This window comes from Gloeophyllum trabeum (genome assembly GCF_000344685.1).
Source record: "Gloeophyllum trabeum ATCC 11539 unplaced genomic scaffold GLOTRscaffold_00004, whole genome shotgun sequence".
Classification (NCBI taxonomy): Eukaryota; Fungi; Basidiomycota; class Agaricomycetes; order Gloeophyllales; family Gloeophyllaceae; genus Gloeophyllum; species Gloeophyllum trabeum.
Window position 1 is genome coordinate 1,977,628 of NW_006920413.1, and position 26,368 is coordinate 2,003,995.

The 26,368-nt window shown below is 54.0% G+C and overlaps 13 protein-coding genes across 13 annotated transcripts; 8 read left to right on the forward strand and 5 right to left on the reverse strand.

Moving 5' to 3' along the window:
- Positions 1–4,716: 4,716 nt before the first annotated feature.
- On the forward strand, positions 4,717–5,580 carry GLOTRDRAFT_104944 (uncharacterized protein; the record flags this gene model as incomplete). Its single annotated transcript, XM_007866327.1, has 2 exons — positions 4,717–4,765; positions 5,060–5,580. 2 exons carry the CDS (start codon positions 4,717–4,719, stop codon positions 5,578–5,580), a joined length of 570 nt encoding a protein of 189 aa, XP_007864518.1.
- On the forward strand, positions 5,454–7,338 carry GLOTRDRAFT_137746 (uncharacterized protein; the record flags this gene model as incomplete). Its single annotated transcript, XM_007866328.1, has 2 exons — positions 5,454–5,576; positions 5,625–7,338. The coding sequence occupies exon 2, from the start codon at positions 5,638–5,640 to the stop codon at positions 7,336–7,338; it is 1,701 nt and encodes a 566-aa protein (XP_007864519.1). The 5' UTR covers positions 5,454–5,576; positions 5,625–5,637.
- GLOTRDRAFT_99384 (uncharacterized protein) lies at positions 7,162–8,160 on the reverse strand. The gene is made up of 3 exons (XM_007866329.1): positions 7,758–8,160; positions 7,372–7,703; positions 7,162–7,306 (listed from the first exon to the last, which is right to left on the reverse strand). The coding sequence occupies exon 1, from the start codon at positions 8,124–8,126 to the stop codon at positions 7,767–7,769; it is 360 nt and encodes a 119-aa protein (XP_007864520.1). The 5' UTR covers positions 8,127–8,160; the 3' UTR covers positions 7,162–7,306; positions 7,372–7,703; positions 7,758–7,766.
- An 88-nt stretch (positions 8,161–8,248) lies between these two features.
- GLOTRDRAFT_110560 (uncharacterized protein) lies at positions 8,249–12,019 on the forward strand. The gene is made up of 14 exons (XM_007866330.1): positions 8,249–8,481; positions 8,535–8,640; positions 8,691–8,773; positions 8,825–9,020; positions 9,071–9,104; positions 9,155–9,665; positions 9,733–10,135; positions 10,189–10,478; positions 10,528–10,922; positions 10,973–11,177; positions 11,231–11,350; positions 11,403–11,489; positions 11,545–11,721; positions 11,772–12,019. The coding sequence occupies exons 1-14, from the start codon at positions 8,272–8,274 to the stop codon at positions 11,877–11,879; spliced, it is 2,925 nt and encodes a 974-aa protein (XP_007864521.1). The 5' UTR covers positions 8,249–8,271; the 3' UTR covers positions 11,880–12,019.
- A 419-nt stretch (positions 12,020–12,438) lies between these two features.
- On the forward strand, positions 12,439–13,497 carry GLOTRDRAFT_110561 (ribosomal protein S13). The gene is made up of 5 exons (XM_007866331.1): positions 12,439–12,487; positions 12,652–12,706; positions 12,761–12,894; positions 12,954–13,207; positions 13,261–13,497. The coding sequence occupies exons 2-5, from the start codon at positions 12,668–12,670 to the stop codon at positions 13,302–13,304; spliced, it is 471 nt and encodes a 156-aa protein (XP_007864522.1). The 5' UTR covers positions 12,439–12,487; positions 12,652–12,667; the 3' UTR covers positions 13,305–13,497.
- Positions 13,498–13,645: 148 nt separating this feature from the next.
- GLOTRDRAFT_137750 (uncharacterized protein) lies at positions 13,646–14,446 on the forward strand (the record flags this gene model as incomplete). Its single annotated transcript, XM_007866332.1, has 3 exons — positions 13,646–13,820; positions 13,920–14,045; positions 14,109–14,446. The coding sequence occupies exons 1-3, from the start codon at positions 13,652–13,654 to the stop codon at positions 14,444–14,446; spliced, it is 633 nt and encodes a 210-aa protein (XP_007864523.1). The 5' UTR covers positions 13,646–13,651.
- Positions 14,447–15,359: 913 nt separating this feature from the next.
- GLOTRDRAFT_21409 (uncharacterized protein) lies at positions 15,360–15,647 on the reverse strand (the record flags this gene model as incomplete). Its single annotated transcript, XM_007865683.1, has 2 exons — positions 15,360–15,464; positions 15,525–15,647. Coding segments are annotated over 2 exons (228 nt in total), but the record flags the coding sequence as incomplete, so codon positions are not given.
- Positions 15,648–16,089: 442 nt separating this feature from the next.
- GLOTRDRAFT_110562 (uncharacterized protein) lies at positions 16,090–17,296 on the forward strand. The gene is made up of 7 exons (XM_007866333.1): positions 16,090–16,128; positions 16,181–16,370; positions 16,428–16,441; positions 16,493–16,613; positions 16,672–16,878; positions 16,939–17,109; positions 17,166–17,296. Exons 1-7 carry the CDS (start codon positions 16,115–16,117, stop codon positions 17,181–17,183), a joined length of 735 nt encoding a protein of 244 aa, XP_007864524.1. The 5' UTR covers positions 16,090–16,114; the 3' UTR covers positions 17,184–17,296.
- A 171-nt stretch (positions 17,297–17,467) lies between these two features.
- On the forward strand, positions 17,468–18,935 carry GLOTRDRAFT_38020 (uncharacterized protein; the record flags this gene model as incomplete). The annotated part of the gene is made up of 3 exons (XM_007865726.1): positions 17,468–17,561; positions 17,620–17,779; positions 17,837–18,935. The coding sequence occupies 3 exons, from the start codon at positions 17,468–17,470 to the stop codon at positions 18,933–18,935; spliced, it is 1,353 nt and encodes a 450-aa protein (XP_007863917.1).
- Positions 18,936–19,225: 290 nt separating this feature from the next.
- On the reverse strand, positions 19,226–23,804 carry GLOTRDRAFT_37689 (uncharacterized protein; the record flags this gene model as incomplete). The annotated part of the gene is made up of 7 exons (XM_007865704.1): positions 19,226–19,292; positions 19,345–19,822; positions 19,873–20,139; positions 20,194–20,255; positions 20,306–20,493; positions 20,546–22,805; positions 22,858–23,804. 7 exons carry the CDS (start codon positions 23,802–23,804, stop codon positions 19,226–19,228), a joined length of 4,269 nt encoding a protein of 1,422 aa, XP_007863895.1.
- Positions 23,805–24,017: 213 nt separating this feature from the next.
- Positions 24,018–24,699, reverse strand: GLOTRDRAFT_110564 (uncharacterized protein). The gene is made up of 3 exons (XM_007866334.1): positions 24,538–24,699; positions 24,242–24,488; positions 24,018–24,188 (listed from the first exon to the last, which is right to left on the reverse strand). The coding sequence occupies exons 1-3, from the start codon at positions 24,683–24,685 to the stop codon at positions 24,101–24,103; spliced, it is 483 nt and encodes a 160-aa protein (XP_007864525.1). The 5' UTR covers positions 24,686–24,699; the 3' UTR covers positions 24,018–24,100.
- A 56-nt stretch (positions 24,700–24,755) lies between these two features.
- GLOTRDRAFT_137755 (uncharacterized protein) lies at positions 24,756–25,277 on the forward strand (the record flags this gene model as incomplete). Its single annotated transcript, XM_007866335.1, has 1 exon — positions 24,756–25,277. The coding sequence occupies exon 1, from the start codon at positions 24,798–24,800 to the stop codon at positions 25,275–25,277; it is 480 nt and encodes a 159-aa protein (XP_007864526.1). The 5' UTR covers positions 24,756–24,797.
- GLOTRDRAFT_115365 (uncharacterized protein) lies at positions 25,133–26,260 on the reverse strand. The gene is made up of 2 exons (XM_007866336.1): positions 25,449–26,260; positions 25,133–25,400 (listed from the first exon to the last, which is right to left on the reverse strand). The coding sequence occupies exon 1, from the start codon at positions 26,186–26,188 to the stop codon at positions 25,502–25,504; it is 687 nt and encodes a 228-aa protein (XP_007864527.1). The 5' UTR covers positions 26,189–26,260; the 3' UTR covers positions 25,133–25,400; positions 25,449–25,501.
- Between the last annotated feature and the right edge of the window lie 108 nt (positions 26,261–26,368).

Consider the following 26,368-nt stretch of genomic DNA (forward strand, 5'->3'; position numbering starts at 1 on the left):
GCTGGACTTGAATACGACAGCCCGGCATCTCCGGTATGGAGATCCAAATCAGGATTTGATACTGAGCTGTTGCCAATAATAGGTGGTGGCCATACCTGACCCTGTAGGGCCCAGAAAATACGGACAAATACTGAAAAATCATACTATATTTATGGGGCCAGGCCCAATGGGTACTGTCTGGCTGTGGACACTGTCTCGGGGTGGGTGTCTTTGTGGTCCAGGGATGCTTAATGCCTGCTGGGGTGGTTGGGGTAAGCTCAGGAATGTATGATTCATGTGATAGGATGTTGTTGTGAGTGTTTCCACTGCTGTAGGTGCATTGGCTGTCCCGGGGTGGTGTGATAGAGGTGTTTTTGAGGATGACTGGTGCCAAGTCACCAAGGGTGGTCTGGGTGGGCACAAAAATGATACACATGATGGTACATGCAGATATACACTAAGGGAGGTGTGTTATAACCCATAGTAACACAAGTGGTAGTCATGGGGTGTCCATAGGAGGAGTGATGCCCAAAAGCAGTAGTTAGCCACCTGTTGCTCAGAATCTCTTGGAGTCTTATGCAAACATGTAGCCTTATATGGGCTGAGTAAGATCCCCAAATGCCCAGCAATGTGGCATAGCAATAGTGTGGGAAAATGCGAAAAACTCTCCCAGAGCTGGCGGTGAAAATAATTTTTGTACAGCAATGCGCAGCCCATACACATGATTAGGACAAGCACTCCCTATTCCTATGCACTATTTAAACCACTACATTAGTAACAACATCGACAGTAAGGACAAATAAACCCCAGATATGGAAAGAGGCTGAAATGTAGATCCTGGAGGTATCCCATATCAATTGCTGCCATATTTGGCATGTGCTGATGTATTTTAGTGATGCCACATGTGTGCTGTCAGCCACAGCAGGTTCCATGTTTTTCCCAGATTTTTGCGCATTTTTCCTGATTTTATATCCACTGCTAGTAGCTGTTGTGTGGCCCTCTAAACACATTCCCATGCTATGTATAGGTCCGGTACCATTGGGCCTGGCCCCAGAAATATCATATGATTTTTCAGTATTTTCCGTATTTTCTGGGCCCTACAGGGCGAGGTATGGCCACCCACCTATTATTGGCAACAGCTCAGTATCAAATCCTGATTTGGATCTCCATGCCGGAGATGCCGGGGCTGTCGTATTCAAGTCCAGCTGGGCTGCTGGTGACTGTATAAGGTATTTGGAGAATAATGCATAAACACCGCACGTGTCGCCTGTTTGACGTAATAGGGTACACGGTAGTATTGGGTGAATAATGTAATAATACTACAGCATCGGCTGGCGCACGAACATTACAGATGCCCTGTCCCGAGGTGACATAGTTTCATTCCTGAAGGCCTTCCCCCAGGCAACTGTGCACTTCCAGCTCAAGCTCCCCGACGCATTCCATGGCAAACTTCGCTCACTGTAGCGCCTGCCCGCGCATTCTGACTCTTACCAGCTGTGAACACGCAGTTAAGCCCAGTGGTGGAGACCACTTGCAACCTCCAGCTCGTACCATCCATCCTGCGCCCAGAATGTCAAGCCGACAAACGGATCTTCTTGTGGCGTGGAGTACATCCCGCACCTCCCTCAACGATAGACAACCCAATACTATGACTCTTAGCTGACACAGCATCATGCGCATCCCTATGGGACGCCGTGAGCTATGGGTTCGGGCTCCGCAAGTACCACTTGTTCTGCAACATCTTTTTGATTCCAGAGGTGATGTCACCTGCCCGCTCCTTATGAAGTACTGCACTCCTTCATGCTATGGGCGGTATCTGACCCAGACCCATTGGAACCAATCTTTGCCGATGGAACTGTATTTGAACCTGTATCTGTTAAAGCAGTAAATAAATACCTAGCGACAGTGCGTGCCTGGCACATCGCTCAAGGATGGCCGCCACTGCTCTCTGCACAAGACCACGAGCGCCTGCAGTGGTCACTTTGCGAACTCGAGAACATACAACGATCAAAGCGCACAAAACCTCCTCGGCCGCCCATGACAATCGTGATGCTGACAGCACTCAAGCAGATGCTTGACCTGACCGACCCTTTTGACGCCTGCATCTGGGGGATAGCGGTATGTGCCTTCTGGGGCATGATGCGGTTCCGTGAAGTCACTGTGAAGTCGCGAGCATCTTTTGACGGGCATCTGCACCTCAAGTGCGCTGATGTGGTGTTTTCAACGGACCTCAATGGGCAGCCGTATGCCCGCCTAGATCTGCCCTCAGCAAAGACCGCGAGACCCAGCAAAATTCAAGAAGTATTCCTAAATGAACAGGGTTTTCACTGTCCCCTCAGTGCTCTCCAAAACCTTGCTAATGTTGTGCCCGCTGATATGCACTGACACAAAACAACACCTAAGACCAAATGGGAAATAACCTAGCATACCCAGCGGTATGGGTGGAGGCGGTCTAAGATGATTGAAGGGTAATATTTAAGTTCAAGGGGAGGGGGAGGAGTAAGATGACATAGGGTAGTCCGTAGGAAGACCTAGAAAAATAAAACAAAGTCTTGACGCCCAAAACAAACACGAATTGAGGCTCCGGAGTATTTATCTCCGAGGACTCGAAGATAAACAAAGGTCACAAGCACTGACACCTAGTGTAGGATTGTGCTCACGGAGATAGAAATTGGTCGAGAGACTTGGTTGGATTTATTTTGCTATGTAATACTCACGAGAGCTAATATTTCAACGGCAGAGATAACCCAAGTGACGAGTCAGGCCTGTTGGCAAAGCTAGGATCGATTGTAAATGCTAATTCCGACGTGATTGAACTTCAAGGGTCGCTGAGATGGTGAAGATCAAACTTGTTTTTACTTTCCTTTACATCATACATTTTATACTACAGCAATGACCCTGCAACCGCCCGGAGATAAATAACAAATACTCACCGCAACTCCCTTGACCGCTCAGCATCCGTCTGCTGCTATACCATGCACCATACGGCTCCCTAGTCCCTCCATATGCTCATCCTACTCCCTGGAGGTTGTCCTGATATGCTTGTGCTGATCCTCAGCCTTCCCATCACGTTGCATAGCATGCCGGTCACATGCAAACCCAGTAATTTGACGGAGACGTGATGGAGACGAAGGGGAGGAAGTACGGGAAGCTGGGGGTGAGGACGACTCACAATTAGGCAGGTTTCCACGGCTGCCGGAGATAAATCGTGCCGAAGTTACTTCTTTATCTGCTCCGGAGTGCCTGACCTCAGAGCTAAATCCTCGTAGGACCTCTCACTTGCCTCGAGGACACGAGAAGGCCCGGATCTAAATTGAACCATTGCATAAGCCAGTCGCATCCTAGCGGTGTGTAAGAGGCGCGTTGAATAGACTCGGTAGAGCATGGAGGAAGCATCGATTCCACGATTTCGGAGGTCAGATGATAGTGGAGGCTTATCATTGCCTCGGACAGCAACCCACTCTTCTCATGGCATGACAGGAAAGGCAACATCCACCCAATGGCTCGTGATGCCGCACTGAAGCGTATAAACAGTATTTTTCTCAGCTGGGGCTGGGGCACTGCATTCGGGCATTCTTTTCGAACCGGCAGTGCATCGTTCTTCCTCGCCAAAGGCATCAGTCCTGAGATCGTTCGCCTGGCCAGGCGCTGGAAGTCTCTCGAGATGAAATATTCCAAGCAAACGGAAGACAAGCGTGTTTGCCCCAGGCGGTCGGTTGCCCGAAGGGCAATCGCGTACAGTACATCAAGTAGATACAATGAATATATATGAATTTTCTTATCACCTTATCAGTCGGGCCCACTCTGCGGTGGTCCCCCCTGACCATGCGCAACACGGCGCAAGCTTGCAAGCTTGATCCCGACTCCCTAAATCCAACATATCTCGCATATCAGACTTACATTCGTGCCTTCGAACAAGTCTCGTCACGGCACCTGGCCAACATCAATATTAATGAATTGGAAGCACATTCAACTACAGCTCCGATGGCAAGTGTGGGGTGAGTGGCGCAAGGCTGCCGCGGTGCATCTGAGCTGTCTTTGGTGGGTGTGCGGATCTCCTTGTGCCGCGTCCGAACCTCGCTGATGTTGAGGTTCTCACCCAACCGTCCAGTAGCTACGGTTGTGCATCACCACGAGAGACGAGGCTGGAGGCGTGTAAAAGAGCCGTCGATGCCTGTACTTGTCTGGACCTACTCGATATGTTTTGGTTAGTGTCAAGGGGCATCGCATGGAGGATTCCGTGAAATCAACTTCCCCGACCGCCACTCATCGGCGGTCATGGGGTCCCGCTTGCGTAACCGCTGGTGATTCAATCGGTCGGGAGGGCAGTCTCGCGACGACAGCGATGTTGTACCAAGTGAAGATAAGATGGATGATTGCTCGATATCTGGCTGCAAGGAGCGTGAATATCATGGCATTGCAGTAAATACTACCAGTATTCGAGGTTATGTACACTCCAGTTATATATAGCACCCAAGTACGAGGCTCTGCATTATATTCTAGAATTACTGGGCACATCTGTCTAATTTTCGGGTCGCTGCACGTTGTTATCGCAGTCGCTGCGAGATCAGCTTTTCGTCCAATCATACGGGATTATGCAAGCAGGACCCCATGACTGCCGATGAGTGGCGGTCGGGGAAGTTGATTTCACGGAATCCTCCAGCTGATGCCCCCTGGTTAGTGTAGAATGAGATATAAGGGGGTGAAGGGGTTGTGCAAGATTTGCAGAAACCCTCAATGATAGTATCAGGGGTCCTCTCCCACGGTGTCCCCGTGCTCCATGCACGTGACTCATGTTCAATGGGTGTGACACTGACAAGGCGCGTCGCGTAACTTGACTGCAACAGCTGGTTTCTTTTCGCTGCCTGGACTATGCCCCCTTCGGTACCTTCCATCATCGAGGTTTGTCTTAACACTCTGTAGCATGCGCTACTTTTGACACAATTTGTATAGTGCGCTTCGAAGACAACTCTGGACAGAGAACTGGATGGTCTCCGCCCACAACTGTGCTTGGTGGAAACAGAGGAATCCTGGGACGCAATCTACAAGGCCTTCTTTCGATTGACTGCTCTCTGTAAAGGAGGTGGATGCGATTATCCCCGTGAACTCATTGCCTTCTTGCGTGACCATGTCCGCTCAATCATCAACTCCCTAAACTCCGAGCGATCCCGTCTATCTGGGTGCGCGGCTGATATGGTTGGCGTTGTGGCATCTGGGCTAGGTCATCTGTTCGAACCCCTTCTCCACTTGCTCTTTCCAGCGCTCCTCACACTATGCACCCGGCCCAATAAACTTTTCGTCAACCGAGCTCGATCCTGTCTCTTACTCATCATTGAACACACTCAGCTGCCTGCGATTCTGACATATCTTGTCGGCTCGCTGAAAGAAAAGTCGGTTTCGTTAAGGTTGGCTTCTGTAGAGTGCATTCTCGCTTGTCTCAATCACTTCAACCCTCGAGATCTCGAGAAAGATGCCCGAGCGAGAGAAGTAGAGCTGGCTATCAAGTCGACGGCGACAGATCCGAGTGCAGATGTCAGGAAGGCCAGCAGGAAGGTGTTTGAAACGTACAAAGTCTTATTTGGACATCGAGTTGATAGGTAAGTAGCCGCTCCTTTCATCCACCGCGTCATTCTGACCTCTCGCAGTTTTGTATCTCCCATGACTCCCACTATGAGAAAGTACCTAGATATCAAAGCCAGCCACGCTCCCCATTCACGCCCCCCGTCCCGCCCAGACTCGGCACAGTCATGTCATTCGCAAGGTGCGGAGGTCCAGAGTACCAAGCGGACCCTCCAATCGAAACCCCAAGATATCGCGAAAGCACCTGTCGATTTAGCGCATTTCCGGTCAGCCTCTGCCCCGCAAGCTGTACCGGAGCGCCATAGGCAGACATTACGGTCAGGGGACACTACACAGCCCTCGTCCGACCGAGCGCAGTCTTCGCGGCACCCGAATCACAGTAGGCCCGCGAGCAGTAACGACCGACGACGGGCAGATATGCCTCCACCAGAACACATCCCTTCGCGACCAGCTCAACGCCCCGTGTCGTCTTTATCGACCAGAAGCCACGATGCGGCACTCCACAGCACGGCCGAGTCGTCACAAGCGCCTTTTAAGCACGTCCAGGGTAATTCGACGGGCCCTGTTCCTACAGGTCTGGTGCGCCGTCCAGCCCTCCCTGGAACCCAAGTCCTGTCGACAATGTCGGCACCTCTGCGACCCCCGCTGCATCAGCGAGCAGCAACCACAGAAAGCGGCAGAGACGGGCCTTTGAGGCCTTTGACTGGCAACGAGCCGGAAGTGAAGTCTGAGTCTACAGACTTGGCACGCTCAACGAAGGGCCCGAAAAGGGTCCCTGTATCGTATTTGGAGACATCGAAGCCTGAGGGGCGAGAAGAGAAGCGCCCGCTGAAGTCTGCTTTTAGGGAGTTGACTTCGGTAAACACCAACTCGGCAATGAGCGCAGACGGCTCGGCCACGAATCCCCTTCCGAAGGCTACCACTCTGAAGCGTACGAAAAGCAAGGCTGCTTTGCCTAGCCAGCCGCCGGCGACAAAAACTCGAGCCGCAGCCCTCTCCAAGTCTGAGACCGGGACTACTACCACCCGGGAAGTTCGCTCTGAAGTCAAGGGGACCAAGGACGCGCCCCTACGAAGCACATCGCGTATGGACAACGCACCCTCGTCGCAAAGAGGCAATGAGGCTAGAGCAAAGGAAACAAAGAAGGAAGCCGCAAAACCCGTCTGGGGACAGCGAGCTGCCTCCAAGAGCGGTCCGGCAAAAGCATCAGGAGCGAAGCAGAGTTCGATGAACAAGAAAGAGAACGTCGGTGCAGGCGCTAGACCAGGCAGTAAGAAACAAACACCCGAGCCTGAAAAGATCCCCCTCCCTTCCAGCCCATTGGCATCCCCTACACCCAGTCTCGTCCCACTACCTCCGTCGCCAGATGTGGCTGAAGCGATTCTACCACCGGAGGATTCAACCGCACCTGCAGAGCCAAGGGAGGCAGCTGAAGAACTGGAATCAATGAACGATAATGCAGAAGCCAGCGAAGAGCTCCACGACGAAGCCGCGCCTCTGGCGCTTGACCCTGCGACGGCTACTCAGCCTATTACGACCGCAAAGAATCAAGCGCTTCGCTCTCGGGTCGCTTTTCTGCAGGACGAGCTTCCTACGCCAGCACGCACTCCTATCTCCAAACTTGTTTCTGCCATCGAGCGCGGATTCATCTTCACGCCTGGGTCACCACAAGCGGGCTTAGAACCTTACGATTTATCACTCGATTCGTCGATCGACATCATGACGCCCATTCCCGCACTTGCGATCCCTGCTAAGGACGCGGGTGATCAGTCATTTTGAGCTGTCCCAGCAGGGTCTGGCGGAGTATCTCACTTGTATATATTCATGGCCATTGCTGTTATCCCTCGGTATCCCCGTTTATTCATTGGGAGCCATTGCCATCTATGATCGTTGAAAGTCTGTGACCACGTTTTGCTTTCCATTGCGCAATGTACCATAATATTGCAAATCAGCCACTGTACATTACGCTATGCTGCTGCGACACTCGGATCGAAATTCCGAGTTTAGTGCTCCGAAAAGCGGGCAAGGCTTCCGGAATACAGGGGGCGAGCTTAAACCACGGGTGTGTCTATGGGGGGTTTAACACCCTATTAGAGGATGTGGTACATGCTCGAGGGCTCTATTTCGACGACAAGGAGACAGCGCTAATAATAACGGTCAGCGGTTACACGGCCGAACACATTTACTGCGAAACATACGTGAAGCTGCTAATGAGACAAGAACTTTCTGCCCTTTGCTCTACGCCGAGCGAGGATCTTGGGACCGTGCTGGCTTTTCTTCCTGGCCAAGAAGCCGTGTCTTCGTTTCCGGACGCGCTGAGAGGGCTGATACTCTGTGCCGCGGGAACCCCAGCGGACCTGATTTAACCGTAGGAGAGCAGAGGGGAGTCCAGTGAAAGTGGGTGCGAGGAGGGAGTGGGACTGGAAGGCGATGCTGGGAGCCAGTACGGTCGGTCGCGGGGTAGAAAGACGCTGCGACTGCAGGAGCGACGAGACGGTGCTCGACGCCTGCGACAGCGTCGGGGGACGAGCGAGAGCCAGGGCGACTTGCCTGAATATTCGCGGCATGGCTTTGGCGGAGGAATAGTCGGACTAATACTAGCTAAAAGCAATAGTCGGAAATACTAGCTAAAAGTACTAGTCGGTCTAATACTCGACGCACGTGACGCGACAAGCCGGTGGCTGTAGATGGGATAGATCCTGACTCGAGTCGATGCTTTCGAGATTCAGACTGCATCGGCCCTCCGTCCGTCGCCTGTCCACGATGGCTGCAAACTCGTACCAGGGGCCCTGGACCGCCCGCAAAGTCCGCGAAGAGTTCTTCAACTACTTCCGCTCAAAGGACCACACCTTTGTGCCCTCGTCCAGCACAATTCCCTACGAAGACCCCACCCTGCTCTTTGCAAATGCTGGGATGAACCAGGTACGCCTTGCTTTACCTTACACTATACCCGCAATGTGCTGACACCGGTCTAGTTCAAGAACATATTCCTCGGCACCGTCGATCCTCACTCGGAGATGGCAAAGTGGAAGCGTGCCTTTAACTCGCAGAAGTGTATCAGAGCCGGAGGAAAACATAACGGTACCATCCACTCCGAGCACACACGAATGCCAACTAAACCCCTGTATCAGACCTAGAGGATGTCGGGAAAGACTCCTACCACCATACCTTCTTCGAAATGTTGGGCAACTGGTCTTTCGGGGATTACTTCAAGGTATGTCGCGCTTCACTCTACCGTATCCTGTTCCGACGGTCTATTCACTAGAAAGAAGCAATACAATTCTCATGGGAGGTCTTAACCGTCGTGTACGGCTTGCCCAAGGATCGCCTGTATGTCACGTACTTTGAAGGGGACCCCCGGAATAACCTGGAACCCGACCTTGAAGCCAAACAGTACTGGCTGGAGCAGGGTGTCCCGGAAGATCACATTCTTCCCGGAAATGCAAAGGACAACTTCTGGGGTACGTTGCTTACTCTCAACTACGGTCATAGGCCTGATGATCTCTCGAAGAAATGGGTGCTACTGGACCCTGTGGACCATGCAGGTCGGTGGAAGGTCTACGAGTCTGAATCTGACTCTGATATTCCTCCTCAGTGAGATACACTACGACAGGATAGGCGGTCGCAACGCCGCACATCTCGTCAATCAGGACGATCCCGACGTGCTGGAAATTTGGAATAATGTCTTCATCCAGTTCAACCGAGAAACCGACGGCACATTGAAAAGTCTTCCTTCCAAACACGTCGATACCGGAATGGGCTTCGAACGCCTCGTCTCCGTTATCCAGGACAAGCGCTCGAACTACGACACGGATGTCTTCCTCCCCATCTTCGCCAAGATCCAGGAGCTCACTGGCGTCCGGCCATACGCCGGGAAGTTTGGTGACGAAGATGTCGACGGAATTGACACTGCTTATCGTGTAGTCGCTGACCACGTCCGGACCTTGACTTTCGCTCTCAGTGATGGTGGGGTACCAAGTAACGTAGGCCGCGGCTATGTCTTGCGGCGCATTCTACGGCGAGGATCGCGCTACGCGAGGAAAAAGCTCGGCGTTACTATCGGGTCCTTCTTTTCCTCGTTAATACCTGTTGTGGTGGAAACCATGGTACGTATAGTCCGTCGACTCTTGTGAGCATCTCCTGTGTTACCCCCAGACTCATCGCACCTTGCAGGGTGATGTCTTCCCCGAGATCACCAAAAATACTGAAGAGACAAAACGTATCTTGGATGAAGAGGAAGAATCCTTCTCACGCACACTAGACCGGGGCGAAAAGTTGTTCGAACAATACGCTTCCCGCGCCCGGCAACAAGGGCTCAAGGAGCTCAATGGCAAGGATGTCTGGCGTTTGTACGATACCTACGGTTTCCCCGAAGATTTGACTCGTCTAATGGCTGCAGAGCTTGGGCTGGGGATCAACGACAAAGAGTTCGAAGAGGCCCAGGCTGCATCCAAGGAGGCCAGCAAGGCTTCCGCCAAAAAGGGGACCAAGGATGTCCTCAAGCTCGACGTCCACGATATCGCTGCGCTTGAGAAGAACTCGTCGGTGCCCAAGACGGATGACTCTGCCAAGTATTGTGAGTTATAAGCCTGTTGTGAGATGCATCCCGTCTAATTCTGTCGTCCAAAGCTCTTGGAACTATATCCGCCAATGTCAAGGCGATATATTACAACAAGTCGTTTGTAGAGTCAACCGCCGACATCCCTGAAGACGCGACGTTTGGGTTGATCCTGGACAGGACAAATTTCTATGCGGAATCTGGTGGTCAAGAATACGACCAAGGGAATATCGTGATTGATGGTGCCGCCGATTTCGAGGTCGAGGATGTGCAAGTCTTCAACGGTTACGTCCTCCATGCTGGTCATCTCAAGTATGGAGCCATCCAGACTGGAGCGGAGGTTATATGTTCGTACGATGAGGTAGGGCATGTTGCTTACCTGTATCGGCGTTTACCGATTATCATTGCAGCTTAGACGGTGGCCAATAAGGAATAATCACACCGCGACGCATATCCTCAACTTCTGCCTTCGTGAAGTCCTCGGCGATCATATCGATCAGAAAGGCTCCCTGGTTGCACCCACGAAACTGCGGTTTGATTTCTCGCACAAGGCACAGATCTCTTCGCAGGACCTTGCCAAAATAGAATCAATGAGCAAGGATTGGATCAAGAAGAACGTGGGTGTCTATAGCAAAGATATGGACCTGAAGGTGGCGCAGAAGATTCCTGGCCTCAGGGCTGTGTTCGGAGAATCCTACCCTGATCCGGTACGCGTGGTAGCCCTGGAGTATGATGTCAACGAGATCATGAAGGATGTCGAGAACCCGAAATGGCGGAGCACCAGTGTGGAATTCTGTGGCGGCACGTAAGTAATGTTTTATTCACTCGGTGATATGGACGCTCATGCGCGACTAGCCACGTCGCGAGGACGGGCGAGATAAAGGATTTCGTTATCATTGAGGAGTCAGGGATTGCAAAAGGCATCCGGCGAATAACGGCTGTAACTGGCCACGAAGCCCTCGAAGTCACCCAAGTCGCTGCTGCGCTACGAACGCGGCTTGATGACATTGACCGGATGACGGGCAAACAGAAAGATGCCGAATTAAAAGCGTACAGCGTCGTATGTTTCTCTCGATAGTCCTTCGTGACCATGGCTGAACTCGTCCTCTATAGGAGCTCGGCCAAGTAGACATATCCGCTGTGTTGAAAGCTGAGCTGCGAGATCGCTTGGCGGCAATAAGGAAAGCATTTGACAAGCAGATAAAAGAGAGGGAAGCCGCGGCGAACAAAGCTGTAAGTCGAGTCTCTGCTTTCCCATATATCTCAACTAATACTGGGTCCTCAGGCTGTCGATGTTGTCACTCAGTATTTCAAGGATAACGAGAGCTCCGAAGTGTACGTCGGAGTGCTGGATGTCGACGGCAATGCCAAAGTAAGATATGTCCCTTTCTTATACCGATGATATGTCCTCATCCGACGACTTGAAGATCCTGCAGAACGTCGTAGCCAATGCCAGGAAGCTGAATAAAGCTGTCTACGTCTTCAGTCGAGACGCAGAAGGCACTCGGGTGGTGCATGCGAACTTCGTCTCTGAAGCTGCCAAGTCCAGGGGCATCGACGGTCGGAAATGGGCTACTGCCGTTTCCGAAGTAATAGGTGGAAAGGTATTGTGGTTCATCAGCACCTTGATTACGGCAACTGATTTCGCGCGCAGGCTGGAGGCAAGGAGGATAGTGCTCAAGGCGTCGGGAGTGACGCATCCAGACTTGAGGATGCTGTGAAAGCGGCGCAGAAATACTTCGAGGAGTCCAAGAAAGATTAATCCATTCTTGTATATATGTAGATGCTCGCAGTCTTTTACCGTAGATTCCAACCCTATAATTGCGAGCGAAGTGAGCAATTCTTCACTAGGGCAGAAGTCCGCGACAAACATGTACAAATTCTACTCCCGGTGGCTGAGGGACCCACAAAGACCAAGGGCCAGCTATAAGTTGATACAGAGCTTTAAATATCCTTGGATTGAGCCTGGAAAGGTTCCAGAATCAATGATACCTATTTACTTGCCCTACCTATCACAAAACATGCCACGAAATACAGTAAGTTGAGCCGTATGCATGCAAGGTTGGTGTGTATGGTGCACCAGCTGTGCCACATAACAGGACAACGTGTCGCGCCACACCACGTTACGCTTCGCGAGCAACTCTGCGCGAGCGCGCATCACTAGTACGACTCTCTCGGTGTGAGTAGTGGCAGTATCTCTCAGGACCTCTCGGAGTCGTAGCCAATAACGCGGCATGGCACGTGACTGGAGAAGCTTGTCCCGTGGGCGTGGGAGATCTTCCTTCGCGTCGCGGATTGTGAAGCGCGTATTGGACAGACCACCAGCGCTGTCCGGATCGCAAAAAGGCCCAGTTCAAGACTACCCAAGGGGTGAGTACCTCAATTCACCGTTCTGCAAAGGCCTGGGGATGCGTAGGATGCTGGGGAAGTGCTGGAAGTCCGGTATCACGGGAGTTATGGGATGGATGCGGGCCTGCGCGGATGGATGACTTTGGTGGACTGGTCTGACAAATCTACGTTCCGGTACTCTTCAGGTCGAACTCAGTCACCATGTCGCTCGTCGTTCCGGAAGCCCACCAACAATTCCAAGTGCGTCTGTAGCCTTGCAACAGAGCAGAATGGCCATTGACCTTGTCGATTTAGCACATCCTGCGTCTTTTGAACACCAATGTCGACGGTAAACGCAAGATCATGTACGCCCTGACAGAGATCAAGGGTGTCGGTCGTCGCTACTCCAATATCGTCTGCAAGAAGGCCGATGTCGACCTCAACAAGCGGTATGTACGCTTTGCTTCGAAGTTGTGGTGGTCGGTCCGGTCTCATGGTATGTTGGCAGGGCCGGAGAGCTGAACTCTGACGAGCTGGAGCGTCTCGTTACCATCATGCAAAACCCCACCCAGTTCAAGATCCCGACATGGTTCCTCAACAGGCAGAGGGATATCGTCGATGGCAAGAACTCCCAGATCCTGTCCAACGGTATTGACTCGAAGATCCGTGATGACCTTGAGCGGTTAAAGAAGATCCGGGCCCACCGTGGTCTGCGGCACTTCTGGGGCCTGCGGGTGCGTGGGCAGCACACCAAGACGACTGGTGAGTTTCATTGTATCAAATAAGGGCCAGCGTTTTTACATCACATTCTTCAGGTCGGAGAGGTAAGACCGTTGGTGTGTCCAAGAAGAGGGGTTAGAGGGTGCATCAGTCCCGGATATTTACACAGGCATTATGTTGTCTACTCTGCCATTACGTCGTTATGCTTTCATTGTACATCTCCCCATGTTCTATGGCATGAGTCTGTCAGCTCAGGTTGTGTATACGAAAGTTGAACTCTTCTCGTTTTCAAGAGAGCTATAGAGTCATGTGACTCGTCTCGAATATTCGCGCGGCGTTCGCGAAGGCTCGCGTTGGTCCGCGTCCGCCGGCGGCTCGTTGGAGTTGTGGCGGGCGGTATATTACTGCAGCGTCTACCAGTAAACTGCTCTCAATAATCCCAGGCGTCACAGTATTTACGGTCTGCCTCTTCTGACGAATCCTGAAATGACCACTTGGGCATATCCTCTTCGACATCCCTGGTTCCATATGCCGAACCTCAAGCGCAAAGCGGACATGGACGACGATGCGGTATACTCACCCCCAGCCGTAAAGCGACGACGATGGGACACAATCGAGAATGGCCTTGCCGGGCTGAGTATACATCCTCTACCCGGTCAGCAATGGCCTCCTTCGCAACCACCAGTGTCCCATCCTGACTACACGTCTGTCCCCGCTGTGACGCCCTCTAATGCTCTGTACACCCCTTCCCTAGTGAACCCATTCATAGAGTCCTCTTCCTCAAATGCTGTCCAGCCCACCTCTGTAGAGGAACCCACATCTCCTGAAGTGCAGGATGTCAAAATGAAGGGTTCATCCTGGTACGAGCCAGAAAAAGATCGTAAGTGTGACCATAAACTAGCCGCCGCCACAGGCCACCAACTTATAGGTCCTTCCCCTCAAGGTGTCGTCATCACCGACCTCGACGAGTTCGCTGAGGAGTCCGAGGAGGAGGTCGAACCCTCAGATAAGGGCATCGAAGTGTCTCAAAGCTACCTCGACCGTATCAAATCCCGGGACCCATTCTTCCATTCAGAGCTGGGGCTGCCATCCCGAGAACCGGAGAAGAACATGGCGCTGGTTCTGTTCAGACCACCGCCATCTTTCGACTCCCCTCAAATCACGGAAGTAGATGATGAGGATGCTGACAACCCTGCTTCACCTTCGAATGATTCACCTCACATGGATGATACCTACACAGACTCCCCAATGGATTATGAACCCATGGATGTAGAACCATAGCTCTTGTATTTATTGACGTACGCACATATATAATCACTGTACAAGGCAAACGAGGGGTAAACTGAACAGCTCGAGCCGGGAAGGGAGTCTAGTCGGGGTGGTAGTACACTGAAATAACCAAGTGATCAGGAGCAGTACGACAAACCCACAGGCAATAACCGATAAATAATCCGTTGCAACCTTGAAGGGAAAAAGACAATATCTGCTGTACAGAAGCGACTTGTCACAATCACATGTTTCCGCCAGCACCGTACAGACCCTCCTGTATATTGATGCGGGAGTGGTGATGGCGAGCATGCGCATGCGGGTGCGGGACGTGATGCATGCGAGAGCTGGGTGTGCTGGTAGTAGGATAAGGAGAGCGAAGAGCGATGGAATCCATGTCGCCCATTTGATCGTCTTCCTTCTCCGGGGAAGGCATCGTGTTGAGAGTCAGCCCAGCGTCCGCCTGAGACCGGGTAATGTTGGGCGAACGGGGTATCTGTGTGAGGTCTTGTCCGTGGCTGCCAACAGGACGGGGCTCGGTGAAAGTCGTAGCCATGGCAGGAGTATTCGGGCCGTGGGACATCGGTTGGTAAGTGACATTCATAAGATTTATTTGACCAGGACGGTTGGTGGCAGTGGAAGGGTCAAAGTTATTTGGGACAGGCCGCATGTAAGGATGGGATTGCGGGTGGGGGTGCTGGTGAGAGTGCTGGCGGCGAATGGGCATGGTCGCGGAGGCCGCCTGCTTAGGCGGCTGTTGCTGCTGTTGCTGTTGCTGTTGCGGTCGCTCATCGCGGACATCATTCAGCGATCCACGCTCCGGTGGCGCCTTGTCGACGTTCATAGAAGTGTTGTCGGCGTCTTCGTCCTCTTCAGCGTCCTCGTCGTGATCTTGGTCGCCATCAGCAGATGATTCCTTTGAGTTCTGCTCCTGGGCTTTTTGAGCTGCGATTTCGCCGGCGGTCAGGAAGCGACCACCTGGACCACGCGGACGTCGCATCGCATGTTTGTGACGCGATTCATGGAGATACGGCTAGGTGATGGTGCGTTGTTCAGTCTTCCAGGGCGCATATATTCGACAGAAAAAATGTACCTTTCTTTGCTTAGATAGCCGATGTACCTCTTCCAGTCTGGCGCGCGCTACACGGCGCTTAAGGATACGATAGTACTGCTTCGCGTTGACATACAGTGGCTCCTCGTCCAGAGGGGTGTCGTCCTGGGAGATATCGGCAGGCTGCTCCTGCGCCTGGTGGGCCGCTACCTGCTGCCTAAGATAGACATCGTTGTTGGGCGAATCTGGATGCGGCGTGGCCGTCGCAGTCGATGGACCCGGCGAGCCATTGCGCGAGGGGTGGCCGGAGTTCTCTGGATAAGATAAGGGGGCGCGCTGCTGTGGGTAAAAGGGCGGGTAGAGGGGCGGCTGCTGCTGATGTTGGGCTGCAACAAAGGAAGACTCGTCAGCGCTGTCGGGCACGACGAGCAGGGGGGTCTGTACTGACTGTAATGTTGCGGAAGGTGATAAGTTACGGGGAACAGCTGATCGACGTCGTCCATGATTGGCTGAGTCGCCTCCAAACAAGCCAGCCAACCAACAGTGAACCTCCTGCTTACGTAAATACCAACTCCGCCCCATATGCCCTGCTTCCTTAATTGGACCGCCTTCTCCTGCTCACTCCCGTCGACATGGACTCGAAACTGTACGCGTTTCTTTGTCTTTCTGGCCGATGGCGCTGACGGGGTCGACGGCAGGAAAGCGCTCAAGGTCGTAGACCTCAAGGACATCCTCCAGAAAGCGTCCGTGCCACTGCCTTCAAAAGCTAACAAGGCCGATCTCATAGCTGCCATTCAAGCGAACCCCGCCGCTGTCGCAGAGTTCGAGAAGCGCACAGGCGCGTCTTCCAAGCCGGTTACCGCGTCGCCTGCCCCTGCTTCAAGCTCTGTACGTCCTTTACCAGACTCCTTGTCTCATGTCTTGACGCGCCGCGTTGAGCCACAGACAACCGCGAAAGCGTACGTTCCACGTCCAGCATCTGGAGACGCGTCTTTCATCTCCTGCTCTAGCTCCACGGCCTCTGCAGCTCAGCTCAGTGCCCCCGCCCCGTCTTCCAAGCCAGCCTCAAAAGCAGCACCCGCTGCAGCTTCCACAAGCCAGCCCCAGTCTTCCTCAGCTCCCGCGACTGCCGTGAGTTCGGTATCCACAGAGTTACTCTCTTGGCTTCTTATTTCACGGTTGGTGGTAGGCTAAGCCAGATGCAAATGCTTCGACGGAACAGAGCAAGTCGGATGCACAAGCCAAAGCTCCTGAAGATGAAGAGGCTGAGAAGCGAAAAGCACGAGCAGCCCGCTTTGGCCTGCCAGTAGAGGAAAACCCCGCCGAAAAGCCAGCACCTCCAGTTAGTAAGAGGGGGAACAAAACGTCCGCTGCTAAGACGGACGCGCCACCAGACGTGAGTCGCCTCTGTGCGCCGTTACCTCTATCCTGCCCTCATTGAACCTGCTCTATCCAGGATCCTGAAAAGCTGCAAGCCCGTGCTGCCCGCTTCGGTACAGCGGTGCAAAATAACGGCGCATCGACTAAGACGACAGGGCAGAAGCGGCCAGCGCCTGCTGAAGATGTGGACCCGGAAGAGCTGGAGAAGAGAAAGAAACGAGCTGAGAGATTCGGCATTCCTTTCGTGGTGCGTATTGTGCTTTGTCGTACAAGGGTTGTATTCGTATGCTGACTGCTCACCAGGGGGACACGAAGGCATGAGTTTTGATGGGTCGACGCTGACGTTCTGTATTGCTCTGTATTTATGCGTAGTATTCGAGTCATATATCCCCATTGTTGTGACACTTTATGACACGAACTGCCTTTGCTTGGTCTCACTCGCCTCAACTCAGGCCGACCAAAATGGCCGCAACGAACAGCGATAATTGGATAGAAAGGCGATACGCTCGGTGACGGTCACATCACGCTTAGGTCAGTAAGCGCAGGATTATTCCTCAGCCACTACTCCTCCAGACCGCTTACACCCCTCCATCCTGACCACCACTATGGCGACCCTCGTCCAAGTACCCAGCACTAACCAGGACAATCTGTTTACCTGTCTCTCATGTTCAATTGCATTTCCCTCCGCCGAGGAACAGAGTCAGTACTTTTCATTCCATGTGCCTTGCCTTGCGCGCTGATAGAGGGCTTTTTGCAGGGTTGCATTATCGCTCCGATCACCACAGGTACAATATGAAGCGTCGTGTTGCGGGCCTTCCGCCTGTTAGTGCAGTGCTTTTCAATCAAAAGGTTCTGGAAAGAAGGACAGAGACTGCTGTAGCAGCATCGTCGAAGGGATCTACATGCGAAGTGTGCAAGTACGTGCGGAGTCTGTGCTTCATAGAGTCATGATCCTGACTTGTATCGCTGTTTAGGAAATCCTATATATCAGAGAATGCATACCGCACCCACTTGAACTCAAAAAAGCACAAGGAGAATGAGGTCAAGGCGGCCTCTGCGCCTAAATCAGAAGATGATGGGTCAGAATCAGAGGATCGCGTTCCCGAGCTTCCGGGCGATGCGAAGGACCTTGTGCAGGCTGTAGCCAAGGAAGTTGCCCGCTTAACCGTCGACGAGGATGCATCCGAGGAAGCTGTCGAGCAGACCATTGACGCCAAAATTGCTGCAGCCCGCGCACGGCTCTCACCTATCCACTGCCTTTTCTGCCCTGTAGTATCGTCCGCCATCTCTGATAACCTCACCCACATGGCCGCTGCGCACTCGTTCTTCATCCCGGACGCCGAGTACCTCACCGACCTAGACGGTCTGCTCACCTATCTCGGCGAGAAAGTTGCAGTGGGTAACGTCTGTCTATACTGCAATGGCAAGGGAAGGGAATTCAGGACATTGGATGCCGTTCGCAAGCACATGGTGGACAAAAGCCATTGCAAGATCGCATACGAGACGGAAGACGACCGCTTGGAGATATCGGATTACTACGACTTCACGAGCTCGTACCCTGACGCCAAGAAGAAGAAGAAGCAGGGCGACGAGGAGTGGGAGGACCTCGACGGAGATGATGTGGACGCAGAATCCGTCGACGAAGTCGTCGAAGAGTCTGACTCCGAGGAATCAGACTTGGATGAACTGCCAAACAGCCAGGTCACCTATGGTGATTCCCACCTCGAACTTGTCCTTCCTTCGGGTGCAAGGATAGGTCACCGAAGCCTCAAGCGATACTACGCTCAATCTTTCATACCTCGGGGAGGCAAAAATGTCGATCCAAACTCTGGAGCTGCCCTTGTGCGACGGCTTTTGGCAGAGAAGAATTCCGCTCTTGTACCCAGCAAAGGCGGTTTCGGAGCTTATGGCCAGGGTTACTCTGTTGTCAAAGCCAGAAACCCTGGTGAAGCGAGGGAAGCAGGGCGTCATGTTCGAGAATTCCGGGACCAGAGACGGCGGGAAGACTTCAAGACGAAGGTTGGATATCGGAACAACAACCAGAAGCACTTCAGGGATCCTCTGCTTCAATAGTGCACGTCTCGCCATAGCTCTTGAATGTTCTCTGAGTGACTATGTATTCCCCCGTCCAAATCTTGTACACACTGCATTGATATCTGCATATCATCATTGGACTGTATTATCAGAGTAGTATTATACTTTGGACCATGCTAAGTCCAAGCGGCATGGGGAAAGCATACAGTCAGACGGTGCAACCCTCTACTAGGTCCTGCCTCGCGGTGCGGTTTGCAAAAGCGAGAGACCCCAAGGTCAATCTTCCATATGATATACGACAAAATGCATGCGAGAATAACAAAGCGAGATTAGTATAAATACGCAGCAGGCACTACACCCTCTTGTCCAGTCCGTGGATCTCTTGCGTACCACCACCTATCGAGCTGTATGAGCAAGATACGTGTTTCACTGGGCGGGGTCGACTTACGAAGCATCGCGATCATCTAACACATCGAGTTCTTGACCCGCTCGCACTGGAAGCTCTCCCTCTCCAATTCCTTCAAAGGAATACCTGGCATGTGCTGGTCGGTACGCCTCCTCACCGGTTGTTCCGCCAATGACAGCGTCAGACGGAGTTTCGGCACGCATGAACTGTGGGTCTGGTTCGGGAGATGTAATCCTACCCGCGCCAACAGCTTCTTCCTCCTTTTCAGCATTGTATACCCCAAATGGACTTGTGGAACCAATGATGGTGTTGCGGGTGGCTGCGTTGATGTGAGCCAACAGCGAAGAAGGCCTATGGTGCGCAGAAGAATCATCATCATCCTCTGCTGCATCGAACTTCGCCACCGTATCATCTCTCCTTGAGAAGATGGTCCAAAGGATGCCGATCAGAACCAACAAGAAAACGACTCCAGCCGCGATGGCGATCGAAATAAGGATGACGATGCCGACGGCCAAGAAATCTACGAAATTTCAGTTCAAAGGCAGAATAAGGGAGGGCAGTATTACTCACGTTTCTGCGTGAAACTGAAGGTTGTGAGAGAATGGAAGAGTTGTGAGACCATGCCAGGGTCACCGGATGTGGTGGTCGTCATGATATAGGGAATGAAGTTCTGTCCATCGAACAAGGCCGAGGAAGCATTGCCGAAAGATGAATCAGCAAGATACCCTGAAACCAGCAGCATACGATCGGGCTCGATTATCCCATTTGATGAGTGCGTGTTCTGGAGTGGGACCATTGTCAACTGGGAGACGTTCGACCTCGACTCCAAGGTGCTCCCTGCCCGAAAGGTATGTTAGCGTACGACGCCTTGGAGAGAGATGGAATACTGACCAACGTTGGACCACTTGGCACCATTCCAGAAAGATAGGAATGAGGATGACCCATCAGAAGATCTCGGGAAGTGTCAGAACACCATGCGACCACGAGATACGGACAAGCTCACCTGCCCGCAGCAAAGATACTGCTCGAGTTTCCATCGTTGACTTCCACTGCAGTAACTGGTCCGGGGATATCTTCGCCGTTACCGACAGCAGCCCAACTCGTATTAGAGAAGGTATACTGTGCCACATTAGCGGCGGTGTTGTCGGACAGCGTAATGACACCACCGGCAACCAGGGTCTCCTGGTTGTTCTGAAAGATACATGAGTCAGTCGCGCTATCAAATTCTGCGGCAAGCACTTACCCCAGCGTAAGCTACGGAAGCGACTTCGCCGGTAATGCCGTTCCCAAGACCAGCCCACGCATTTGTCGATGTATCCCAAGAGCAGATACCATGGCACGTCAGCGAACCCGCTGTGGAGAACGAACCTGCGACGATGATCAACGACGAGGATGAAGTCGATGCACTGATCGAGCGGACGACAGGTGTTCCAGAGGACAGCTGCAGGGATGGCGGCTGAGAACTCTTCCACTGCTGCTGTTCGAGATCATAGACGGCGAAGCCGCTGACACTCTGGCCGCTCAGGATAAACTGGCCACCGACATACAATGAGTTATCTTGGACATAGAGTGCGCGGACTGTCCCGTTAACCTGAGGGCCTTGTAGGGCAGTGAGCGTGCTTGAGGTAGGATCGTAGATCGCAACGCCGCGGGCTTCAGATGAACCAGACGTGGAAGAAAAATTGCCACCGATGATAACCAGTTCATGGCCCGACGAGGCGTTCTTCCAGAACGCGCCAGTAAGGACAGCAGGAGCTGAAGCTGACGGCGGAGCAGGGAGAGTCGATGCGCCCGACGACTGTCTCGAGAAAAGCTTGGGGAAGCGCACATTCGATATCCATCCAGCTGTCACCGCAGAAATATGCGATCTCCGGCGGGAAGTGGTCGCCGCCGCCGAACCAGATGGGACATCACTGCCCAACGGCAGGCTCAAGGGCTCCACCTCAGGAACACCGTCACTTCCGCCAGTCTGCAACATGACGAAACCGGGAGCTCCGTACTTCAGCGAAGCGGCCACATTCCCAGCCATGATTTGCGACTGGTTCTGACCCTTGCTCGGGGCTGTACCGTTCCCGATGAACGTCATACTCCCGACGAGGAACCCACCACTGTTGATCCATGAGCTTCGACTAACATCCCAAACAGCGATACCCGCTGCACTGGTGCCAGATGATGAACCGGAGCTGGAAAGGATCTCGGTGAAGTTACCTGCGAGCTGTACCTGACCATCAGAGTACGCGAGACTAGCCACTGCGCCGTTGACTCCGGCTTGCATGGCACTCCACTGCTTACTCTGTACGTCGTACATCGCAACGCCGCGGAGTTTCCCCTGCGTCGAGCCAGTGGTCGTGTCGGTAAACGATCCACCGACGTACAGAGTGTCCCCGTCGACCACGAGTGACGTAACAGCGCCATTCAGCCCGTTGTTCGACAAGGCAGAGAGGGCACCGTTGTTGTACGCGGCAATGTGAGTGGCCCCGGAGTTCAAGGTGAAGTTGCCACCGATGAACACGGTCCCGGACGGGTGGTGAGCGACGGCTGCAACGGCGACGGACGAGCTGGTCAAACTAGATGTCCCACCTAGGCCGTTCAGCAGGTCGAACCCGATGGTATCGAGAGCGGTCTCCGTGGAGTTGGCGAGGTTAGTCGTAGCGTTAACATTGGAATTGCTGCTAAGCGGCCATTCGAAGAAGCCGAAACCACTACGAGTCCCCGAGGCACCTGCGGTACCGTTGCCCGACGAAGATGATGAGCCGGTAGTGTTAGCAGACCGCAGCAGGAGCTGTACCCTGTCCGCGACAAGTTCGTACTGCCCATTTTGTCCTTGCCCGGCGGTATTTTCGGCCAAGGTCATGGTAATGGTGGTCACAAAGTCAGGTGAGGTAGGGTAAATCGGGCCGCTGTAGATCAGAGCAGTTGCGTCGTCGGTGTTCTGCTGCGACACGGTCGTCACCCAGGGCTGCATCCCTCCTCCGGGGAACACGGTCACTTGCACCGACGTCCTCAGCGCGCAGTCCTGGAAGGTACTGCAGCCGGGTACGAGCAAGTTCACATCGTAGTCTCCAGATGCGGACACATACGGCATCCAGGTGAAGCTGGGACCACTCGATGGGGACGTGCCTACCGCGACGTCGGAGACGAGGACGGCCTGCACGGTACCTGCGATTTGGGTGTTCGCGTCTTTCTCAGTCCACGTACCCGTTGAAGACGTGTTTGAGGGATTGGGCGCGAAACACGAGGCGCCGTTTTGGCCGCCAACGGCCGACGCAAACGCGCCAGAGGACAGGAGCTGCAACATGTGCAAGCCTGGACCCGCTCCTTGCCATTCGGACAAGCTGATCTGCACGCCCGTGATGTTGAGGGGACCATCGAAGAGGAAGTCCTGGTACAGGATAGACGAGTCGGTGAGGAGGGGACAAGTACCCGAGCAGGTCTGGTTCTGGCCGTTCTGTGGGTTCACGTAATGGAGCGTCTGAACAGTGTTGTCCGGAATAGTGGTCACACTAGACTCAAATCAGCTGTTTGACACAGACTGGGAGATGGACGGTAACTTACCTGAAGCCAGTCGTACCTCGACCGTCGAGGAACGTGTTGCCAAGGCGAACACCACTTGCGCTGAGCGACGTGTAGGTGCGTACGGTGATAACCGCCGTGTTCCCGTCAGCTGCAAACCAAGTCTCCCCGGGTCCATCAGGGCCGCTCGGACATAGGATGTTCTGGATATTGCTGAACTGCGAATCCGAGGTCGACGGTGACCCTTCAACCTGCGCGTTCTGCAGTGGGACAGGGACCAGCGACGAGGAATAAGGTGTCGCGCCTTGCGAGTAGGGCACATTGGGGTTGTTGGTGCCGTTCACGACCGAGCCGTTCCCTTGGAAGGACGTGATGAACGAACCGGCGAAAAATAGACTGGCGCCGGCGGAGTTGGTCGTTATGGAGTTGACCGTGGCTGAAGCCCCAGAGAGCCCGCCGAACGGCGCTGCCGCCCAGGACTTTGAGTCAGTGTCCCAGACGGCTACAGAGGAGCCAGGCGAGCTGAAGTGGCCGCCCGCCCAGACCTTCTTGCTCGAGGTATCACAGTAGAGAGCCAGGACCTCCCCGTTGGGTCCGGCCGAGCCCAGAGCAGAGAAAGAATCCGACGAAGTGTCGTAAGAGGCAACGTTGGAGGCTGACACGCCGCCTATGGAAGAAAATGCACCACCGACGTAGATGACATTGCTGATAGCGCAGCCGGCGGATATACGCCCGCCGGCGTTCGTAGAGCCCAAAGAAGATAGAGAACCGTTGGAAGAGCGCGAGAGCAGGGAGGAAGTGGAGGGGTCGAACGAGACGGTGGAATTGTCAAACAAATCGAGACCAGCGAACGCACCGCCGAGGCCGACGGAGCCCATGCGGTCAAAGTCGACCTGGGGCAGTGCAGCGAGGACAACATTGGGAAAGACGAGAGCAGCAGCGAGAAGGGGTATAATGCGCGAGGAAAGCGAGGGGGTGGATGGCTTCATGGCGGGGGCGCTGACATGCGGAATAGGAAGGACTGAGCGGGCAACGACACCCCGGGAAGGGTATAGTACAAGGAGCGGACGGCGGATGTCGTGGAGGACGGCGAGAGAGAGCAGAATGCGGTCGTCGCCGTCGTCGGCTGTCGTTTCAACGCGTCGAGGTCGTTGCGTCGTTCGTTCGTCGCGTGTTCGAACCGCGCACGCGTCGCTTTTATGCGCCCATCAAAATCAACTCGAACATGCCTGCCGTACACATCCGTCAACAGCTCTGTTCAATCTGCATACACAAATAGTCTAGTCTACTCCCGGTCCCCCTTCACCACCACGTTGCTCAGGTCTACCTGCGTCCCGATCGGCTGCAGATGCGGCGAGCCGTGGTCGAGCATCCTGTGTCGCCCCAGTTATTTATGCAAGTCTTTGCAGCCAGCGCTCGCACTCACTGAGGGTATCGGTACCGGTGCACAAGGGGCCGCTTCGCGCCCGCAATCAGCAGCGAGCCCGCCTGCGCCTCCGCGGAGAGCAGCAGGTGTTTTGTGTTCACGGCCTCCCAGGACTCCGCCGGCGTCATGTAGTACTTGATGTACCGCGTAAGATAGGCCTCTTCACCAGGAGCAGGGGCCCATTTGTAGAATGCTACGACCGCGGCAGCGCCGACGATGAGGTAGCGCCAGCCAGCGGATGTGAACCCTGGCGAGGAATGAGTCAACTGCCCGTGCATCTCCTTTACTGCACGCACCTTCGGGGCGGTATTGTGTATTGTCGTGGTGCTCATCGTGGTGAGCATGCGAGTCTGCAGCAAGATATCTGCGTCCGAGTACGACGGTGGAGGAAGGGCCTGGCCGAGCAAGCGCAGCAGCCGTCGTCGCCCGTGCCAGTGATTGCATGGTGTAGAGTGCTGTCGGCAGTTCCCGGCTCGCCTTTACCATCGACTACGACATCAACTACGCTAGACTTCACTAATCTCGTATAGCTGGCTATACAAAACAATCATCTAATATGGCTCAGCTGCCTCAGATCTCGCTGGACTTGTGCCTCTCGCCTCTGCTTGCTGACGCGGACAAGAACCAATACTGCGACGAAGCGCTGGCGACGCTCTTGAAGAGTATCTCTACACCGCTTCCTAGTCTCTCTTTCGCCTCTTCCAAGCCCAGGACCGCCGACAAGAACAAGCCGCTGCCTCGGACGCCACCGTGTCAGAATCAGCACCAAGACCTTCCCCCAGGTAGCCCCGCAAAACCCGAATATCCACTGGCAACATCAAAACAGATCATCAGCCTCCTGAACCTCCTGGACAAGCTCGATACGGACATGACAGCCGAAGTGCAGCGCATCAAAGAGAACATCAAGGAAACCCGCGACCTGATCAAGGAATACAAGAAAGAGCGGCGAGACAGGCGACGCAGTATGAAGGAAAAGATGGCGACACAGGTCCGGCAGACTTTGGCTGCAGACAGCGATTTCTGGGCCGGTGTATGAATACGTCCTGGTCGTGTTCTGGATTGACCATCATTGGTAGCAAAGTATGCATTAATCCATGTAATGTTCGTCTAAGCGATGATACAGATTATAATACGAGTGAGGGTCGAGGATTCATGCAAGCTTGACACTTGTCAGATAAATAAAGGTCCGGAAGTAGAGCGCGCTGACCTGCAGAGATAAAGTGTGACAGAGGGGACGAAGACAGAGGGGCGACCTGTATATCATGGCTTGTTGTTGTTGATGCGCTCCCTCATGTCTTTTGACCGCTCTCTCATATGCTGTGCGGCGCGCCTTGTGCCCCGAATGCCGACCCACCCTCGCTGCCCCAGCCAGTTGACCAACTTGGGCGTGAAGCCCGCCGTCAGACCGACCCGGACGGGGAGGAACACGGTCTTGTGGATGGTGTACGCGAGCACGAGCATGGCGTAGAGCCCCTCCTGCCCGCCAGCAGCAGCGTGCTGCGACGTGCTCTCGATCTCCTCCCTGCCCGGTTCCGGGGGTGTCGAATGGATCATGCTGGCCACGTACTCCTTGACCGCGGCGGCAGCCCGGGAGACATGCTCGGCGCCGACGATGTTGATGGCGGCGAAGGAGATGCTAAAGTCGAGGACGGAGAGGACGAGGTAGACGCCGAGCGCGTACCAGCCGTAGTACTTGATGAGGTACTTTAGGCGCTGCGAAAGGCTGGCATTGGGCGGGATGCCGGTGGAGGGGTCGTGTGCAGCTGGCTCGGGGCTGCTGAGGCGAGAGGGGGAGCTGTGGAAGGAGCGCGACGACGAGGGGAGAACGGATGCGCGCAGCGGTTGGGTGCGAAGACGCGAAGTCAAGGGCAGAAGGGGCGAGGACACGGCGCGCGGGACCAGCGCTCGCAGCAGCGGCAGCCGAGGGATTATACGTCGCGGAATCATGTCGCGAACGGCGTAAAGAGGCTCGAGGCTGCCTCGCAGGCTTTTGAGTAGCGGCGGCGACGATGCGCACGCAGGCGGCAGCGTCGGGCACGATGACGAGGACGGGTGGCGTCGGCGCGGGAACAGCCGGAAACACTATCAATCGAATTTTTACTACGATCGATCCTGCGCAAGATTAGC